The sequence below is a fragment of the Gracilinanus agilis genome, chromosome 1, assembly GCF_016433145.1.
Source record: "Gracilinanus agilis isolate LMUSP501 chromosome 1, AgileGrace, whole genome shotgun sequence".
NCBI classification, from domain to species: domain Eukaryota; kingdom Metazoa; phylum Chordata; class Mammalia; order Didelphimorphia; family Didelphidae; genus Gracilinanus; species Gracilinanus agilis.
The window spans coordinates 517,123,589-517,145,087 of NC_058130.1; the positions used below are offsets into that span (position 1 = coordinate 517,123,589).

Genomic DNA, 21,499 nt, shown 5'->3' on the forward strand with positions numbered 1-21,499 from the left:
GTTTCACTTTGCTTCCTGACTTCTTATTGTTGTTCAGTCACGGCCAACTCTTCATTACCCCAATTGAGATTTTCTCAGTAAAGTTATTACGATGGTTGGCAGCTTCCAACCATGCTGGATCATAGGAAGCTGTACCTGACTGCCCCCCCTCCTCCATTCCCACCCTCTGACTGCCAAAGCTCCCTTTTTATGTTTACTTTATCTATTAGATTTAAACTCCTTGAGGCCAGGAACTGCCTTGATGACTTATTTTTGTATCCCTATTGCTTAGCCCATTGTCTGACATATAGCAAGTGCTTGGTGAATGCTTTTTCTATCTGTATATGAAGTAGCTAAGGTACAGTGGATAGAATTTTGGACCTGGAATCAGGAAGGCTCATCTTCCTTGGTCCAAATCTGGCCTTGGATGCTTACTAGCTTTGTGACCTTGGCAAGTCACTTAACCTTGCTTGCCTCAGTTCCTCAACTGTAAAATGAGCTAGAGAAGGATATGGCAAACCACTTTAGTGTCTTTGCCAAGAAAACCCCAACCAGGGTCATGGGGAGTCTTATATGATTGAAAATGACTCAGCATCAACAACAGATCTGTACATCTATCAAATGATGCTTGGAGATGGATACTAGTATTGTTAGTCTCATTTTACAGACTATAAAACTGAGAATCCATGAAGTTAAATGACTTTTCCAGGTTCTGGTAGCTAGTGAGTGTTGGAGACAGTATCCAATGGGTGGCGGGGAATCAGGGTTCGATTCCAGAGAGGGAGCCTGAGAAACGGCTATCACAACCAAGGAATGCAGCAGGTGCACAAATTACCCACTCTCGACCCAAGCAGGTAGCGCCAAAAAAAATAACAATACAGGACTCTTCCGAGGCCCTGTAATTGGAATGAGTACACTTTAAATCCTTTAATGAGGATCCATTGGAGGGCAAGTCTGGTGCCAGTAGCCACGGTAATTCCAGCTCCAATAGTGTATGTTAAAGTTGCTGCAGTTAAAAAAAAAATCATGATGGTCCTTGCCATGCCTAGCATACTCACACAGCTCTGTAGACTTCAGACTCTCCCTAGTACTTCTCCACCACCTTTGATGGCAACCTGTTCTTTTATCTTTGCCATCTTTGAGTATATGGAGTTAGCACTCCATATGTGTTATTAATATCATCTTCTTCACCAGAAAAAGTGGAAGTTGAGGAAGGGAAGTGGTTAGGAGGTTAAATACAAGTTTCCTAAAAGGGAAAATAAACCCTATCAAATAAAAAATGTAATACTGATTGATTTTAGGCCCCTTTCAGCTTTTATGAGACAAATTTGGAGAGAAAAGTATTGTCTATTCTCAAACTCAATATTTCCTCAATTCTTTTCTTCTCGATATATAAATATATAGTTATAGAAAATGAAAGAAGAATTATTTTCTTCCATCTTCCTTTGAGATTCTTTGAAGTACCTGGGCTTAGAGTTGAATGATTTTATCAAATTAATGTGGAAAAACTATCATGATGCTGCCTCTACAAAAGACTGCAGTCTCATCTTCTTGTAGAGGTAATATTGGTTTCATGAAAGTTATGGGGGTAGAAGGCAGAGCCTGGAAGTCTTGCTTAGTTAAGCATAGAAACTGTATCACCAGAAATTTGAACACTGGAGGATGATTTTTTTGGTGAGGAGAGTGTTGGGAGTGGGTCAAAGTGATGCTAGAAATGAAATTAATCTCACAAAATGAATGAAAAATAATGAGACTAGGGGCAGCTGGGTAGCTCAGTGGATTGAGAGCCAAGCCTAGAGACGGGAGGTCCTAGGTTCAAATCCAGCCTCAGACACTTCCCAGCTGTGTGACCCTGGGCAAGTCACTTGACCCCCATTGCATACCCTTACCACTCTTCCACCTGTAAGTCAATACACAGAAGTTAAGGGTTTAAAATAAAAAAAAAAAGTAAAAAAAAAAAAAAAGAAAAGATAATGAGACTAAAGAGAGTTTAACAGGCCATCTAAGCTATATTGTCTCAAGAATTAGAAATGAAACTAAAAATTATATAGTTGACAAATACATATATGTGAAATAGAAAAAATCTTCCCATGTTTTTGAAAGAATATATTTTATCAATGATGATAGTGGTACTCTCGAATTTGGACTATGCCACCTCCATCCATCCATCCATGTAATGTACTATGCAAGGAAACACCCAATGGCATGTGAGAGAATGAAGTCAAGAGAGGGGCTGAGTGTCACTTAAAGCATACACAAGAAATTTTTAATATTTTAAGGTATTGTGGGACTGATTCTTAAGTTATCTCAAAAAAGGAAGAGTTGAAATAATAGCTTTTATAGAGCACTTTAAGGCTTACAAAATACTTTGTTAAGTATTATCTCATTTGATCCTCATAACAAGCATGGGAGGTAAGTACTAATATAAACCACATTTTACAGATGAGGAATCTGATGTAGATGGAGCTTAAATAACTGGCCCAGGGTCACACAGCTAGTTAAGGATATGAGGCCAGATTTGAACCCAAGGTCTTCTGATGCCAGGCCCAGCACTTTACTATTCACCTATCTGCCTAGAATGGAAGACATAACATTCAGTTCTTTTAACCCAGAAGATAGCAACAACTACTTACCAATAGGCATATTTTCTTAGATCCATAAAATCTTCACAGCCATTGTCTATGTATGCATTAAAGGTATCCTTGTCAAACCATGAAAATCAGGAACCTCTCCATCAGAGAAAATATCTTGTGCAGAATACACATAAAGGAAGAAGTCCCCAGTGATGACAAAGTTTTCCAAATACTCTGAATAGTAGGCAACTGAATCTCATAATAATAGTGTCCTTTTATTGACTCAGTAATAACTCAGAGGTCAATCTACTTATCATTATTTGTATAATGAAGCTGAATGGGTGACTTGTTGCATTTAATATCGACAGATGTCTTTTTGCCCCACTGGAGGAGGTCACCCATTAGGTGTCTGGCAAATGCCCTTTTAACTCTTGGTTTATAAAAGCAGACATAATGATACTAGTTTTCATCAGCCCCCAGAGAGTATTAAGCATGCTTAGAATTAAGGAAAGGGCTAAGCAATGGGGGTCAAGTGACTTGCCCAGGGTCACACAGCTAGGAAGTGTCTGAGGCCAGATTTGAACCTAGGACCTCCTGTCTCTAGGCTTGGCTTTCAATCCACTGAGCCACCCAGCTTCCCCCTTTAATTTGTTTTAATCTCATGGAACCTATTTCCTTATATTTCTCATATCTGATACCCACGTTTCTTGTGTTTTTAGCTTTCTTCTAATTCCTATTTCTTACTCTGTATTACACTGTTGACCAAGACGTTATTAATAAAGTACAACCAGCCCCTTGGTGGAGAAAATACTGGGCTTGGAGTTAAGACCTGGAATCAAATTCCAAAAGTTAGTTATCACTCCGTTTTCTCATCTGCAAAGTGAGGAGGCTGTATTAAATGATGTCTATGGTCCCTTCTAGCTCTAAGGCGAGGATATTAGATCAATAGAAATGAATCCCAGAGATGAAATTGGCCATTTTCTTCTTTGAACTTCATAATTTGTACTTGTTCAATTGAGTGCCTGTCTATATTCTCTGTAGACATATCCATTCTGATCTTGTAGGTTTTCTCAGAGCAGGTATTACATTGTTATTTGCCTTTCTGTCTCTCTCCACACCTCTCAGCATCCTTTAGCCCATAGTGATGATGTTTAACAGTGATCCTTGTGGAAGGCCTTTTGGATGAGGAGGAATGAGTGGGTCTGATCCTCTCTAAGCATGCCTGCCTCCAATATTAGGCTGACTTCTCTAGAGTTTTCAGCACTTTACTCCTCCCCCAACTTCTTTCTTCCCCACTAGGGAGTGGAGAAAATCCAAAATCCCCTAAGGCTGAGTGACTGGCCTACTTGGAGGTGAAATGTAGCTGGAGGTTTTGTTTGCATGAGGCTTCCTTTGACAACAAAGAGAGCTTAAAAACACAGGTTGTAAATGAAATTCATAAATGCTCTGAATACCCAGGAAATCTGTTTATTTTCAAGCTAAGTTGGTGGTCGTCTAGACAGATGACTTTAGTCAAATCATTCATTTGCTGGCTATTCCTCCTTCCTCCATACCTTCTGATTACATTATAGCAAAAATGTCAACTCAAAGCAAATGCGACTATTTATCTAGAAAATCATCGTCTAAAGATACAAATAACCACTAAGCGAAATTTGAAATACTATAGATACATTTAATAATGAATCATACCACTCGGGTCTTGTGGTAATAAAATATAAAGACATAAAGAAGGAAGTCAATTCGCCGTTGTTTCAATGGTTTCTCTGAACTGACATAATTCAGTCATTCACTGTTGGATACTGTTAATAAGCCCAGTGTCGATCCAGGGAAAGGAAGAGGTTTCAGTTGCTACAAAGCTTAGAGTCAGTCTCCCGGAAAACATATTCTATCTGCTGTTACTTTTATAGCTCCCGCTGCTGTTCGTTGTCTGGAACTTCGGGGCTGACAATGTAGTGGAAAACTCTATCACCTAGTTCTTATCTTGAATTCTCTAGCTTTCTCTCTTCCCACGTTGGGAAGAAAAAGTGTCCCCAAAAGCCTTCCTTCCTGTGGTCTTAAGCTATTAAAATTTCAGTGTCCTAAGACTTTGGGGACAACCTGTGCAACACTTTAGCTACTTGGACCTGTTTTATAAGGCAGCTGGTCCAAACCTTGACAGAATAACTATTATAGCAGTCATCTATTAAAATCTTCTTATTTGTTGAATTAAAGAGATAGATACAAAGTAGAATTGAGAGGACAGGAGATATGGAGGAGGCAGAAGTTAAATATACTGATCATTCATTTTATATAGATATGTAGAGAAAGAGAGACAGACAGAGACATAGAGAGAGACACAGACAGACAGAGGCAGAGAAGCAGTAAGGAGTGATGTCTTTATCCTCTCATGCTCCTAATACTATTCAGAAATCATTATTTTATATTTCCTCTGCTTCTTTTTAAGAGCATAGAGGTATAACCAGTAGGGACCTCAAAGGTCATCTAGACTAACTCCTTCATTTAACAGATGGGGAAACTGAGGCCTAAGGAAAGTTGAGTGACTTGCCCAAGATCACACACTGGGATATAAACCCAGGTTCTTTGACTCCAAGGTCAGTACTCTTTCTCCTGTCCCATGCTGCCTCTGTTTATTTTCTGTGATACTACATTTTATTTTTTTCATCAAGATCACTAGAGCTTCCAATGCAACCAATTTATATTTTTAATTTGGCTATGGCAGATGCATTGGTTACTACCACTATACCTTTCCAGAGCACGGAATATCTGATGAATTCGTGGCCCTTTGGAGATGTGCTTTGTAAAATTGTGATTTCTATCAACTACTATAATTTAATTTAATCATAATTAAATGATTAAAAAGTTTTTGGAACTTTTAAAGGAATTTTACCTTCACCTAGGGATCTCTTACTTCTTATATCCCTCTATTTATGTGACCAGATATATTTTAGGGAAGTTAGTTAAAACAAGTATCTTCTCTATACATAATATTATTCCATATCACCATCATTGCATAGAATGAAAACTGGAGGCTTAATGAGGTAATAACTATGATAATAATAATAGCATAACTAGCATTAATATAGTATGTTAAGTTTTGTAAAATATCTTACATATATTTTATTTCATTCTCAAACAATCTGGGAGGTAGGTGCTAGTCTTATCCCTATTTCACAGATAAGAAAACTGAAGCAAATAGAAGTAGTGACTTACCAGGGCCATATTCTCATTCTAGTATGAAATAGGATTTGAACTCAGGTCTTTCTATCTCCAAGTCTAATCCTCTAGCCCCTATTGATCAGGAAAATTTTTCTTAGCTAGAAAATGAATTGGATTAGATAGTCTCTTCCATTCTTTTCAACTTCTATAATTTTTCCTCCATTCCTCATGAACTGTTTGCCCAGCTTTTATAAGGCATATATCATCTTGCTATCATTTTCAATATCATTATTTAGTTTTGACTCATATCTCTAATACAATCCCTAAGATCATTAATCATAGTTATTTGTTTTATCATTAAATGATACTTTTTCTTAGCTTAAAATCTGTAGTTTTCCTTAGGAAGGAGAAATCTGTGAAACAGTCAAAATATATTTTTGCAAAATATAATCTGAAAAATTTTATTGAAAGAATACTTGGAAACATATGTCATTAACTATATTAAAGGGGAGAAAACTAAAATATTCAATGAGTCAATGCCAGCTGAACTTCAGAATGAATAATACTCTATTAGAATGTTTAGCTTCCACAGTTCTATATAAATCGGACATATTGATAGAAAAAATTGAATTTTGTTTTTTATTTCAGATATACAAAGATGAAGACAGCAACCAATATTTACATATTTAATTTGGCTATGGCAGATGCATTGGTTACTACCACTATGCCTTTCCAAAGCACCGAATATCTGATGAATTCTTGGCCCTTCGGAGATGTGCTTTGTAAAGTTGTGATTTCTATCGACTACTATAATATGTTTACCAGCATATTCACACTGACCATGATGAGTGTCGACCGTTACATTGCAGTGTGCCACCCTGTCAAGGCTTTGGACTTCCGCACTCCCTTGAAGGCAAAGATTATCAACATATGTATCTGGTTACTATCATCCTCTGTTGGTATTTCTGCTATAGTTCTAGGGGGAACCAAGGTCAGAGAAGGTAAGTAGTCAACATTTAACTCTTTCAGTATTACCCAAGCTTTTGCCCTTTCTCCCCAAATAATAGAAAATGCTGGGACAGAATAAACCCAGAGATAGTCCACAAAGGGAAGGCACCAGAATTCAGGGGGATCATGAAAGGTTTCTTGTAGAAGATAAAATTTTATCTGGGCCTTGAAAGAAATCAAATGATAGTGATGGGGGGGGGGGTGAGAATTTCAGGAATAGGAGAGAGTGAATAAATTTCTTCTGTTCCAGTAATTATTTTAACCTGTTTTTAGGGTGCCAGTTATTATTTAGGCAGCTAGGTGTTGCAGTGGAAAGAGGGCTGTATTTGGAATCAAGACTTGAATTTGACACCTATTTAGCTATATGACCCTGGGCAAATACCTTATCTCTTTCATATTCAATTTCCTTATTTATAAAATGGAGATGTAAAGTTCTCTACAGACACTGGGGTACTCTATATGTAATTATTATTAAGCAAAAAATATTTGAGTTTGAGCTATTTCATTATTTCAAAATGCCCATGATTTCTGAGTGTGGACACTGACGATTCTTCAATTGGTTGCAGTCATTGCCCTGATAAAAAGCAACCAAACAACAACAAAACATTTGGTGGCCATCGTTTTGATGATTAGCCCTTTTAAATTTAGCCAGCCTTGTCCTCTAATACTAGATATCAATGCTGTTACTAGCCTGATCCCTATTCAAAATCTTTTTTGCTTGGTAGGATTTGACAGATCTTATTCTTGTCTGATTTAGTCCTTGAAAATCTAGGGTTATCTCTACTATTATCTCCAGTTTTTCCTCTACATAGCTTGTTTATACATAGCCATTTGTAAGTTGTCTCCTCCATTAGACTGTAAACTTCTTGAGAAAAGAGACTGTCTTTTGCTTTTCTTTGTATTCCCAGCACTTAGCACAGTCTGGCAGGGACATAGAATACTTTTAATGAATGTTAATTGGCTGAATGAATGAGACATCAGAATAAGACTTAAGTGCAGGTAGGCATGAAGTAGTCTCTAGAAAAAGTAACTGACATTTATCTATAGCAATTTAATATTTCAAGGCAGTTGACATATAGCATCTCATTATACCCTCATTACTGCCTTGGGAGGTATGTATTGCAGGTATTATTATCCTTCTTTACAGATGAGAAAAATAAGCCTCAGAGAGAGTGTGTTTATCCATTGACAGACAACAGAGATGGACTTTGAATCCAGATCAATCTTCTCTCAAAAATTACAACAGACTGCCTTAATGCAGGAGATAAAATGTAGGATAGCAGACAATTGGCTAAAATAAAGTCTTTTGGTGATTATATGTGTTTACATATCTTTCTCAACTTGGTACAATAGATTTGTTCTTGAAAAGTTGTAAACACAATAAATGCAGTATAAATTGATTAAAATGGTACTGATAATACTTACTTTGTACTTTGTTTCTCAAAGAACTTTACAACCATTATTGTATTTTAGCCTCACTGCAACTTTGAAAAGTAGTTGCTATTATTATCATCCCAATTTTACAGATGAAGAAACTGTCAGTTAGAGGTTGTGTATTGCCAGTAGATGTGAAGCTAATGTCTAAGGCAAGGACATTTCAATACGTCATTAATGGCAAATATAGAAAAAATATAGACTATAGTTAAATATAAAAAAGATTCTTTAAAGGGGCAGCTAAGTGGCTCAGTGGATAGAGAGGCAAGCATGGAGTTGGAAGGTCCAGGATTCAAATCTATACTTAGACACTGTCTAGCTGTCTGGCCCTAACAAAGTCACTTAAGTCAAACTGCCTAGCCCTAGCTGCACTTCTGCTTTGTAACTGATACTTAGTATTAATTCTAAGACAAAAAGTAAGAATTAAAATAAATAAATGAATGAATGAATGAAGCATTCTTTGAGACACAAAATAAATTCTAACCAATCATGATCAATTCACGTTTTGTTTCCAAGTACCGGTGAATCAGATAAGCAGTTCACACACTAAACTAATTCATGATTAGTCAATATTCAATTCAGTATTCATGACTAGAGCTTATTTTCATGAATGAGTCCAAAACTTCATCTATAAAGTCTTAAACAGCTTAGGCCCTAGAAGAGAACAAAAGAAAAGTGAATTCTTAGAATATTATTGTGACTATCAAATAGACCCAGTAAGGAAAAAAAAACAAAAAAACAGAAGACAGGAGGAAAAATAGTACTTAAATCTGTATAAATAATAGGAAAATCATGTTCCCCATGCCCCAGGGTTGAGAAGGATCATTCTCTTTTTTCCCCCTATGGTTTTTAGTTCTGTTCACATAGGCAGGAAATGAATTTGACAAGTGCACTGCAATTATTTGGAGTGCCTACTCCAAGACCTTGCTGCATGTTTTGTGTACCATGGAACAAGTCAACATGTTAAAACCCTCATAAGACAGATTGGGGCTTTTTCCTTCCCTCCTAGTAACAAGTCAGCCTGTCTTCAGCAGCACCATTTATTTAACCCCATACACTTGAGGGGCCAATCCTCTCAAAATCTTAGTAATCGAATTTAAGAAGTGATAGACAAACTTTTCAGGTTCAGGTCATTAGCTCATGTCCCTAGCCAAACAGGATCATTATTCTTTTCACTCTATTTCTAGGTTTTTGCATCTCTAGGGTAAAAGGAACAGTTATGAAAAGAACTCTGCTCTTAATAGAATTTCATTTTTGCTGGCAGAACAATCACTTTGAAAATTATAGATGATGTTTCTCTCTGCAGCAATTGTGTAAGTGCTACAGTTCATGAATACCTGTGGGCACAGATAATTGACTACATATGGCTGTAAAATACTTTCAAGGTCATGGCTCAGGTACATGTCTTGAAATAATAACATATCTTCTATGGTAAAAGTAATTTAATAAAGCACATTGTGCTTTTCTCTTTAAAACTCTGAACTGAATTTCCATCATAGCCAAAGAAGGTTATGATTAATAGCTTTTTGAAGATATCTAAATAATCTCTCTCTCTTTTTCCCCTTCTCCCTTTTCCCTCTCTTCCCTTTTCTCTCTCCTCTCCTCTTTTCACCTCTCCTGGCTGGGCCCTTGAACCTGGGAGCTCACTGTATTGCTGCTGAACTTAGTGTGGACACTCCTGATGGGCTTGTCCTCTCCACCAGACTCAGCCTCTTTAGTATCAAGGGTGGATTATAGATGTGCTCACCCATACTCATGTCTTAACTCTTTTTTAAAGAGAAGACATTCTGTATGTTTGAATACATTTGGAATTTGTTTCTTATATCCTCAGAGAGAAAAAAACTCAGAAGAGTCTTTTTTTAAGTCTTAGGTCTTTGTGCAGAATATGAAGCCTGAGTCAAGGTAAGGGACTGTACATATAAATTTCCTATAGTGTGTGAATAAATAGCTAAGTGATAGGAGGAGACTTGCACATTGAAGACAGAAACTTATTATTTGCATTTATTGGAAACCAAATACCAGAGAAAATACATTTCTTTTCCATAGCAGTTCAGAATATAGTGAATATTAAAGTTTTCCTTTCTGAGAATTTTGTAGGAAAGAGTTTCTGAACATTACACTGGTAATATTAAACCTGCTAGAAAATTTTGGTAATTGACAACATGATGCAGTAGAAAAGGAACCAGAAAAGCAGTCAGGAGATTTGGGGTTAAATCCTGGCTCTCTTACTTACCATCTGTATGAACCCAGGAAACTCATCAAACTAAGACTGTTAATGAACACTCAGATTGCATTTAGAAGTGCAGCATCCAGAAGCAGGGAGATGATGATTTCATGTCTTCTTTCTCTTAAGGCCAGGTTACAACTGGAATGTTGTATTAAGTTTTAGACAACACATTTTAGGAAGGAAATGGATATGCTGCTAAGCCACCGTGATGATGAAAGGACTAGTTAATTTTCTGAGAATGGATTTTTAAAAAACTAGGGCTGTTTAACTTGGAAAGTAGAAAGTTTAGGATTTGATAGCCATCTTAAGATGCTGAGGGACTGCCAAGACAGGAGGCATTAGACGGCTTAGTTTAAAAGTAACTAGTGGATGTTTCTGAGACAAATTTAAGACTTGGTGAACGAAAAAATCTTTCTAACAACTGGGGACCTTTTGAAGCAAGTAGCATTTCCATTGAACTCTGAGTAATGCCAGGGGTTCCAAGAAGTGGCAACCTGTTGTATACCAGGGAAATGTATATCAGCCTAAAAAGGTAGAATGGAGTCTGATTCTGAAAGGCTTTAAATGCCAAGTAAAGGACTTTGTAATTATCCTAGACCAATGTTTCTTAAGGTGTTGGTTTGTGAACCAGAATAAAACACTTGTTAACTGTGCTTTATCATAATTGGTTTTTAAAAACATTCTGCGAAGGAGTCTCCAAGTTTCATCAACGACACTGCCAAAAAGCTTTATAACACAAAAGAATTTAAGAACCTAGCTTGGAAATAAGGGAGCTCCTTTAAGTAGGGGGTGACCCAATTAAACTCATGCTTTAGGAATATTACTTGGCTACTGTGTGGACAATGGATCAGAGAGGAGAGAGGCCTGAGAAAGACAGGGAGATTAAGCATCTCTCGAAATGGATTATCCAAGAAGGGAAGGCCTGATCTGGGTGGTTATGATGTGAGTGGAAAGAAACAGATATGAGAATTTTTTTGAGAAGTCCAACATGACAAGATTTGATAACTATTGACTATTGAGGAGGATTGGTAGAAGAAGTGCCAGCAATGATGAGTCACAGAAGGATCTTTATGGCACTGAAGTATTTTTAGCATGGTAACAAAGAGCAGAGGCAGCATGGTATAGTGAGTAGAGGAGTGGAAGGCTTAGTTTTATCCAACTCTGATAAAAAAGAGATTAGTGACCCGCCACAGGTCTTTTAACCTCTCAACATTCAAGGCAATCATTGAAAGGAGTTTTCACATAGGATGTTCCTTACATAAATGAAAGTAGAATAAAAGAAAAATCTAAGAATGGGGCAAGATGTTTAACTTGGTGATTAATTAGCAAGACAATATTAGATATGAAGTATAAGCTTTTAAGACAAAATAGATTATGAAAGAAGCTGAAGCACCTTCTAGAGATTATTAAGAAAAATACAGACAAGCTAAAGTAGAATGTCAACAATATCTGACTAAAATATTTATACTAAAAATAATCAGATAAATGATTATTTTGGCTTTAATTTTCATAGTAATGCCTTTGGTTTTCTCCTTCTAAAAATCATAAGATACATGATTCATGATTTAATATACTTAAATACAACTAATTAAATTCCCTTTCCTACTATTTACATGTAAGTAGATGAATTTTAATACATGAAATATAAGTTTCCAACAGGATCATTTGCCTATTCATTTTTATTTACTTTTCCTATTGTGTGGTTATAATTAGTGTGCATATTTATTCTAATTTGACCTTTCTACCTTGCATCATTTAATAAAATTATTTCTATATTTCCTTACTTTCCTCATTCATACTCATATTAATTTGATTTGTTTTCCATTTCATTATTGCACTACAATTTATTTAATCGCTCTTCTATTATTGGAAAATTAGGTTGTTAGCAATTGTTTTTCTTTCTAAATACAACTGATAGTAATATGAGAAATCTTGAGCAATCAGCTGTTTTTGTTATTGCTTTACACATAATACATATTTCCAACAAAGCAATTAATACCTCAAAATGTATGCTGATTTTTTAAAGCTTTCACCAAGTATGATGAGGTTGTTCTTCAAAGAGTCTATATGTTTACATTCTTATCAGGAAGCAATGAGTGTACCCATCTCTCTACAACCCTATTTACATTGAATTTTTCTCCTTATAATTATTTGTACCTCTGAAATTATTATATTAAAATCCTTAAGTTATTATGAACAATTTGGCTTTCTTCTTTTTAAGAGTATCTTTTCACATCCTTTAACCATTTATACATTGCAGACTGAGAGTTGCCCTTATAAAATGTAATCATTTTCTTAATATTTAATATTTATCATATTTGTTATAAATATTTTCCTAAACTCCATTTTCATTTTAATTATATTACTTTTTCTTTTATACACTTTTAACATTATTTTTATATAAACAAGCATGTCTAACAATAGACAAAATAATTCCTTTGATTTAAGAGAAAAAACTACTTCCTCTCATAATTTAAATATTTGATTTTCTTCCACTTTTTCATGGTTCTTTTTATATTAAAGTGTATGTGTTTTTGTTCACAACTCTTCATGATCCCATTTTGGGGTTTTCTTGGCAAAGATACTGAAGTGTTTTGCCAATCACTTCTCTAGCTCATTTTACAGATGCAGAAACTGAGGCAAACAGGATTAAATGATTTGGACAGAGTTACATAGCTAGTAGTGTCAAAGGACAGATTTGAACTCAGGAAGATAAGTCTTCCTGACTCTAGACCTGGTCCTCTATCCACTGTACTACTTGGAATTCACTGAAGGATTTCTCCTTCCTTTATATGTATAACTACAGTAATGGACTACTTCCAACTTTACTTTGATTGATGTTTCATAGACAAAACCTATATAATTATCATTAATTATATTTCACATAGGAAATAACGTTTCAAAGTTAAAATAATTAAGCAAACTCACAAAGTTAGTATTCTGCTTTACATAGAGCTAAAAGCTTCTCCTACTCTTGACCTGAAAAGCAGTCTATCATTGTTTTTACCATTAATATCATTAAGGAATTCATATACACATGATTCCCAGGGAGGAAATTTTTATTTATTTTTTTTATAAAACTCTTACCTTCCATCTTGGAGTCAATATTGTGTATTGGCTCCAAGGCAGAAGAGTGGCAAGGGTAGGCAATGGGGGTCAAGTGACTTGCCCAGGGTCACACAGCTGGGAAGTGTCTGAGAGCAGATTTGAACCTAGGACCTCCCGTCTCTAGGCCTGGCTCTCAATTCACTGAGCTACCCAGCGGCCCCCTCAGGAAGGAATTTTGAGAGAATAAAGAAGTCAAAAATAGATCCTCTACTCTTAACAGGTTGCATTCTTATTTGTTGTTGTTTACTTGTTTAGTGTCTAATTCTTCATAACTCCAGGGGTGTTTTATTGGCAAAGATCCTAGAGTGGTTTACCGACTCCTTCTCCAGCTCATTTTACAGATGAGGAACCGAGGCAAATAGACTTAAATGATTTGCTCAGAGTCACACAGCAACAAATTTGTTGGAGGCCAGATTTGCACTCAGAAAGATGAGTTTTCCTGACTTTAGATATTGCATTCTATCCATTGCACTACCTATCTACTACAGACTACTTTCTTAATAAAAATCCAAGATAGTGACAAGTGATAAGACTGAAAATCAGTTGTTTTTGTCAAATATATTTTAATATACTTATTAAACATTTCTAGTAAAGGCAAAAATGCCAAAAGAGGCAGTGAGATGAATATCCTCAGAATCAGAAAGCCTTGAATTCAAGTCCTACCTCTGACACATAACTAGCTATTTGAGTATATAGAAAGTCACCTATCTTGTAAGTAACCTAGACAAAAAACACTGTAAAGCATAATAATTGCCAGTCTGCATTAGTGAAGGGAATTTCCTCTTTGTGATATTGCTTTATTAACTAAATCTTAAGTTTAGATCTATCACACTCCCACAAGATGATGAAAACATGAATAATGTCTTTCTTTTTCTTTCTTAAATCCTTACTTTCTGTCTTAGTAACAACTGTAAGACAGAACTGGAAGTGCTAAGCAAATAGGGTTCAATAATTTGCCCAGGTTCAGGCAGATAGGAAGTTTCTCAGGATAGATTTAAAACCAGGTCCTCCCCACTCCAGCCTGGGCACTCTCTCCACTGTACCACCTTATTGCCCTGATATTAGTTTTCTGGTACAGCATTAATGTCCAAGTGAAAGCTGGATGCAGAAGTTTAAGAAATACCTCTCAGTTTTGACTTCCTTTAGTCTTCTTATTATGATCTCATTATGATCAAATGTTCATCCTAGCATTAGTTTGTGCAAATTCTCTTCAGGTGCTAAAAATGACCTTTGACTTGATTGACTTTTCATCTACTACTCTTTGACTTGCTTCTGAGCCAGCAAAAGGGAATGCCTCTGAAACATATATCCTTATTAGCATTCACAATAATTACATGTTTTGTAATTTGTGGGATGATGAATAGTAATCTGAATATAGAATGTTTTATTCTTTTGTGAGTTATTTGTTGTAGAAGGTATTTAAAATATTTTAGGAAATAGACTTATACTTTTTAAGGAACAGAATTTTCTTATGTCAGAAAAAAATAATTCTATATTTGTGTAAACAATTCCCATGAAAAGAAGAGAACCCCTTTCAATATTATCTCAACTCTTTTCTCATATACTAAAGGAAAAGGCATGAGCAAATAAACTTGCCACTGGATACCATCTAAATAAGGATAGGACTGAGTTTCTACTCCTTCCATTGTTGAAAAAAAATCTGTTCAACTAAAAGGAAGCAGTGAAATGGAAGTGATTTTCTAGTTTAAAAGAAGAAAAAATTGGCCATAGCCTTCTTTATACATATTACAGTTAAAAAAAAAGGAAAAATAAAATTTTACTACCATTATTTAGATAATTTCCTAAATATTTTTGAGTCAAAATTGTTTTGTTTGCATTTTAGGCAATTGCCCAAACATATGAAATGGAGTCATAATTACTGAAATTTATTTATTTTCTAATTGATATAATCCATTGCTCAAAGCTTAAAAGTCAGCTTCTTTCAAGAATCTTTCTCTGCCCCCTTCAGTGGCTCTCCCTTCAAGGGAAGTTGAAACTGAGTGTATTATTTTTTCAAAACTGAAAGCCAGAAGGTCAGGGTCTGTCTTCTCCTTCAAGCTCTCACTTACATTTTTCCTCATTCATTTGAAGAGCATTGAGTAATTCATATTCACTAATAAGGGGTATCGCATGCAAGTGAGCTTTTGAGCCATGGATTGCATTTATCTTGGTTCATTTCCAGATATCTTGTAGCTCAATCAAATTTCTTTCATATTTGTGAGTCATTGCAAAATTGTATGGCTGACTTCAAAATTCTATTGTTTAATCCAACTGAATTTTATTTTAGGTTGTCAGTGGTTTGAAAATTGTTTAAAAAAATAAAAAACTTAATAAAGGCAGTTTTCCATTAGAAAAATATCACCTGAGTTCCTCGTGAATGTCAGCTAGAAAAAAAATGAATTTTAGTAATTATGAGCTTTATACATTACAAGGAAATGAACAATGTTTATTAATATTTTTATTGATTTACTCTGTAATTAAAGTACCTTATATGACCAGTGTGTAATTAGTTTCTTGGTACCCTTGGTTCTCCACTGAAAGGTAAAAGCCTCATTGGAGTGTGAACTTTATACTTTCTTGTCTTACTTTGTGTGATAATATACACACATACATTTACACACACATATATATATATAAACCCTTACCTTCTCTTTTAGAATCAATACTACATATTGTTGTGAGGAAGATTAGGTAGTAGTTAATTAAGTATTAATCTTCCTCACAACAATATTGGTACCAAGGCAAAAAAAAAATGGTACAGGCTTGCAATTGGAATTAAGTGACTTGCCCAAGGAACACAGCTAGGAAGTGTCTGAGGCCAGATCTGAACCCAGGACCTCCCATTTCTAGGCTTGGCTCTCAACCTACTGACTATCTAACTGCCCTCTGTGTGATAATATATTAGAATAACTCATTTCTCCAAATAGAATATCTACTGAGTACATTTTAAATGATCACTACCATGTGTCTATAAAAATTTGCGAGATGTTTGGTCTAATCTCTTTATTATTGTTTTTCTCTTATTTCTTCCAGATTTAGATACCATTGAATGCTCTTTGCAGTTCCCAGATGATGATTACTCTTGGTGGGACCTCTTCATGAAGATCTGTGTCTTTGTTTTTGCGTTTGTGATTCCAGTTCTTATCATCATTGTTTGCTATACTTTGATGATCTTGCGCTTAAAGAGCGTGAAGCTACTCTCTGGCTCTCGAGAAAAAGATCGAAACCTCCGCCGAATCACCAGACTTGTTCTGGTGGTGGTGGCAGTCTTTATAATCTGTTGGACCCCCATTCATATATTTGTACTGGTTGAGGCCCTGGGGAACACCTCCCATAGTACAGCAGCCCTTTCTAGCTATTATTTCTGCATAGCTTTAGGGTATACCAACAGTAGCCTAAACCCCATTCTCTATGCTTTCTTGGATGAAAACTTCAAAAGATGTTTCAGGGACTTTTGTTTCCCATTTAGGAGGATGGAGAGGCAGAGTACCAGTAGAGTCCAAAACACAGTTCAGGACACTCCCTACATGAGGGAGGTTGATGGGATAAATAAACCTGTATGACTAGTCGTGGAAATGTCTTCATATAGTTCTCCAGGAAGAGAGGAGTTCAATGATCTAGGATTAACTCAGATTACCACAGCAGTCTGAGCCTGGAAACAGAATTTTATTTTTGGAAAGACTTTTAGAAGTTCTTATGTTGTGGAGTCATGGCAAGGGTTAGCTGCTATGGCAGTCAAGCTCAGTTGATACCAAAGTTTTAAGGCAGGATTTGAGGACAAAAAAAAAATCTAACTGGGAAGGTACCTTCTTTAAATCTAGGAGGTCAGACTATCTGACAGTTGTTGCTATGGAAGATAAAGTCAGATTTCCATCTTCTAAGGCTTAAACTAAGCTCACCACCATTTGCTATGGCCTTATATGCAGAGATATTGTTCATATAATTGAATTGAAAAAAGAGAACAAGAAGCATTTACTTTAGTCCGAGGGTGAACACTGTAAATCCAGATCTTTGCACAGTGGCAGTTTCAAGAAGGATGGCCACTGTGAAGTTCTCCCTATCTTCCTTTACTCTTCCTGGACAAGAATTTCCTTTGATTTTGTGGCAAAAATTTCAGCTTACGCATGGCCTGAATTTACACCTAAAGTGTGTAATGTTTCTGTATAATGTGAGAGTCTTTTGCTATTTAAAAAGATAAAAATAAATTGTTAGAATGCCAGAAATAAAGTTTCTAATATATTTTGATGTACTTGGCATTTGCAGATGATGCTTAATACTTTTAGCTATTATTTTCTGGTATTTAAGATGATAAATTATATAGTTGTTAAGTCATACCTTGGAAAATATGTTGGGGGAAAAAATCTTCCCTTGATCATCTCTGTACAAAAAGAGAACTGGAGTCAGAGAGAGTTTGGTTGCTTAAAATATACCTGAACTTCATCTTGAAATATTTTATATATGTAGATAAAGGATGGGCTGGCCCATTATTAGTTCTTCTTGACATGTGTGCCTAAATAAAAAATAACCCAAGCAGGTAATTCATTCGCTTGGAGAGATGATACTGCTGGCAATCATTACAGCACTTAAAACATTTCTCCAGTCATTACCATATTTTCTGGAATTAATCATAGGACTTTTGGAAGTGACGCAATCTCTTTCAGATGGCTAGAGTACCAGTGTGCCTGCTTAACCCAAAAGAGTCCATTTCTAAAGTTTCCTTAAAAGCTTAATTCATCCTGAGGGTTCAACCCTATAATTTATCTGGATTTATCCCATCATCAATATAGACTGACAGTTTTCTGTAAATAGAGCTCAGATTTTCTTTTTTTATGATGGGATACACTGGTGAAATGCCATTCATGGGCAGAACATTGAAACTATATGGTTTTGTTTTATTGTGCTTTGGCGTGGGTCAAGTTAAAGAAGGAGTAGTTGGAGTAGAACCTTTAGCAGCCTATGTATGGTGATTTGCCATTTAGTCTCTAAACTCTAAAGTGAGGAAAATTTCAAAACAGTACAGGTATAATGGGAATTATACTTCATTTATGCATTCTCTTTGACCTCACCAAGCTAGGGTACTTTCCCCTTCCTTGTTCATTGCTTTGACATATGCCTGGGCCAATGGGTGAATTTGAGACTTAAGGCTTTTTCCCCAGGTGGGTACAAGATAAATACTATCCAGGGTTTAAAAAGGATCATTATTCTCATTAGCTCCATTGACATATACACATCTGTAATTTTAATTCTCATGGAATATACCTGCTTGCTCTTATACTTGTGTGTCTTTATTATATCCACTAAACCAAAACTTGGCACTTAAGAAGTTAAACCAATATTTTCAAATTTTACCTCAACTGTGTTAGCTTGTCTCTATCTTATACATACAGAATGTTTCCTAAATTCTTTGAACTGTGTCCCTGGACACATTTCTAAATGAAAATTAAGGAATTTTTATCTCATATTTCATTGAATTATGTAAGCATATTTGTGCTTTTATAGCCAGATATATAGCCAATTTTAATATTTATTGACTATAACGTGATATACTTAAATATACCAACTGCAATCCTCAATGGATATGTGTATACATACATATATGTGAACACATGTGAATACTCATATACATATATGTATATACACAGTAGCTTGAGTACATAATACTGAGTAGTAAAGAAGTATGTTCCTTTCTGAAGCATATTATACATAATATTTATAAATATCAAGATAATGTTATTTATTTCCTGGAACAACTAATTCATCTGTTTGTGCTCTAGCCTCCCCGTTGCAACTATTACCCTGGGGAGTAAACAAAAACTTGGATTCTAAGCATGAAAGAGGGTTCTGTGAAGGGTACATGAGACGTCCTCATGCTAACACCCTGATTGGCACTGAGGTCATCTGGATCTTATACCTGGATAGAAGACATCTGCCCATCTTGTGCCAAGGATACTTAGAGAATCTTATGGCCTTCATTAGGTCTATGGATGATCCCAAAAATATACAGAAAGATGCAAAGTTTAGGGATATAATAATAAGAAAAGAGTATGATGCATTAAACCTCTTTGTCAAAAATATTGCCTGGTTTTTAAGCTCCTCTCCTAGAAATTTTTTTTTCTGTGTAGCAGGAGGTTCAAGATTTGTGCCAGGTACGTGCCCTCAGACCATGGCATTGTCAAAGGCCCTTTTTTATTAGTCCCTATTATATTATGTTTTGCTATGCCATTCTATGGCAAGACAATACACAAGTATCTATCTGAGGACAGAATGAGGCTGTCCAACTTTAGGTAGCTACCCCTCACCTTTTTTTGTGGCAATTTTTCTACTTTACTAGTTTTACCAGTGATTGCTTCTATCACATAGATTTGTGACAAGAGATTAAGGATTTGGAGAGAGGTACCATATGATAAAGCAGCAGTGAGCGAGATATAGATAAAAGAATTAATAGAGTGACCCCGGTAGCAGAGAAAGGTGTGATTCTTGGGCATCCAGGATCCTTATTATGACCTTGCCCTGAATAGCCCTTAACAAAGATTTTTTTTTAATTTATATTGATACATATTGATAGTTTAGTGGATAATTGGAAAATCTAGTTTCAAGTTCTACTTCTGACACATATTATCTATGTGATCCTGGGCAAATGACTTCACTTCTTTTGACAGCTCTTATACACTAGACAGCTCTTATACACTGCAGACAAGGTGCCAACCACAATTGGTAAAGGGAGTTTCTTTCCCAGGGAGTTTAATAGCCTAATGAAATCAGAGGTATTATCACTGTCTTCTTAATCTATTGTTTTAAAGTAAAAACTAAAAAGAAATTTTGGAAAATTTCAAAAGACAGTCAATTTTTGACAAGCAAGTGACCTTTGGGGGTGTATCTCTGAGCAAAACTTGGCCCCAAACTTGAATACTCATTCTTACCCCCTTTTTAGTCATTTAGTATGTATAATGCAGCCTGACAGGATAAATAATTGGAGTAAAAGGAATACATTTGGCTGAATTTCTCTTAGCACTTTCTCAAAGAGAGAACTGTGACTGTACTGTATGGTCCTTTCATGAGAATTTGTTCCCAAAGCTAGAATTGTTTGATTCAGCAGAAACCTGAAAACTATGTATAAAAAGGGAAGCCTTTTGCCGTAATGAATTCTTCTAATTGCCAAAAGTATTTTCTTGTTTCTTTTCTGAGATCTGATAGAAATATGTATGACATATATATAATGTACATACTTATATTCTAAAATGGTGATAATTATGTATTGTGTATATGGTTGTGTGTTGTGATGAAAAAATTATACTGTTAAAAAAAGAAACTAAATTTCCCAAAATTCATTTCTCGTGTTGACTCATTCATTCTACTACTTTTTCTCTCTAGATTGGTATTAATAAAAAAAAAAAGTAAGGTAAAGTGATTTCCTGATATTATAGAGGTATTTTGGGACTATTTCTTTTTCATAGAGAGAATATTGGAAACATTAAGGTATAATTAAAGAAAAAAGTGGAATGTTGGCATCTAATTACTTTTTTTTAACCCTTAACTTCTGTGTATTGGCTCCTTGGTGGAATAGTGGTAAGGGTGGGCAATGGGGGTCAAGTGACTTGCCCAGGGTCACACAGCTGGGAAGTGTCTGAGGCCAGATTTGAATCTAGGACCTCCCGCCTCTAGGTGTGACTCTCAATCCACTGAGCTACCCAGCTGCCCCCTGGTATCTAATTACTTTGCAAAGAGTCAGAATTATTTTTTCCCCAAAGAGCAGTGTATTTGGTATAAAAAGAAAATCTGTATTCAAATTGTAATTCTATTTTTTACTTTTGTGACCTTGGGCAAACATTTTCATTTCTAAGCATGTTAATTCTGCATATATATGATGAAGGGTTGTAATAGATGATTGATATGGCAGTTTTCACCTCTAAGTATTATAATTCTAAATATTTTGAAAAGCACTCAAGAAGAAGCAAATACATAACTCAGTGGATAGGATGGACGTGGGAGAACCTGGGTTCAAATCTGCCCTGAG

The 21,499-nt window shown here is 35.6% G+C and overlaps 1 protein-coding gene across 1 annotated transcript in view; it reads left to right on the forward strand.

The window, feature by feature from the left end:
• The window catches only part of OPRK1 (opioid receptor kappa 1), a 29,931-nt gene extending 12,883 nt beyond the window's left edge, over nt 1-17,048 (forward strand). Inside the window, exons 2-3 of the mRNA XM_044658017.1 lie at nt 6,357-6,709; nt 16,519-17,048. Of these exons, the coding sequence (XP_044513952.1) occupies nt 6,357-6,709; nt 16,519-17,048 (883 nt within the window). The remainder of the gene's footprint in view (nt 1-6,356; nt 6,710-16,518) is intronic.
• The last annotated feature ends 4,451 nt before the right edge of the window (nt 17,049-21,499 follow it).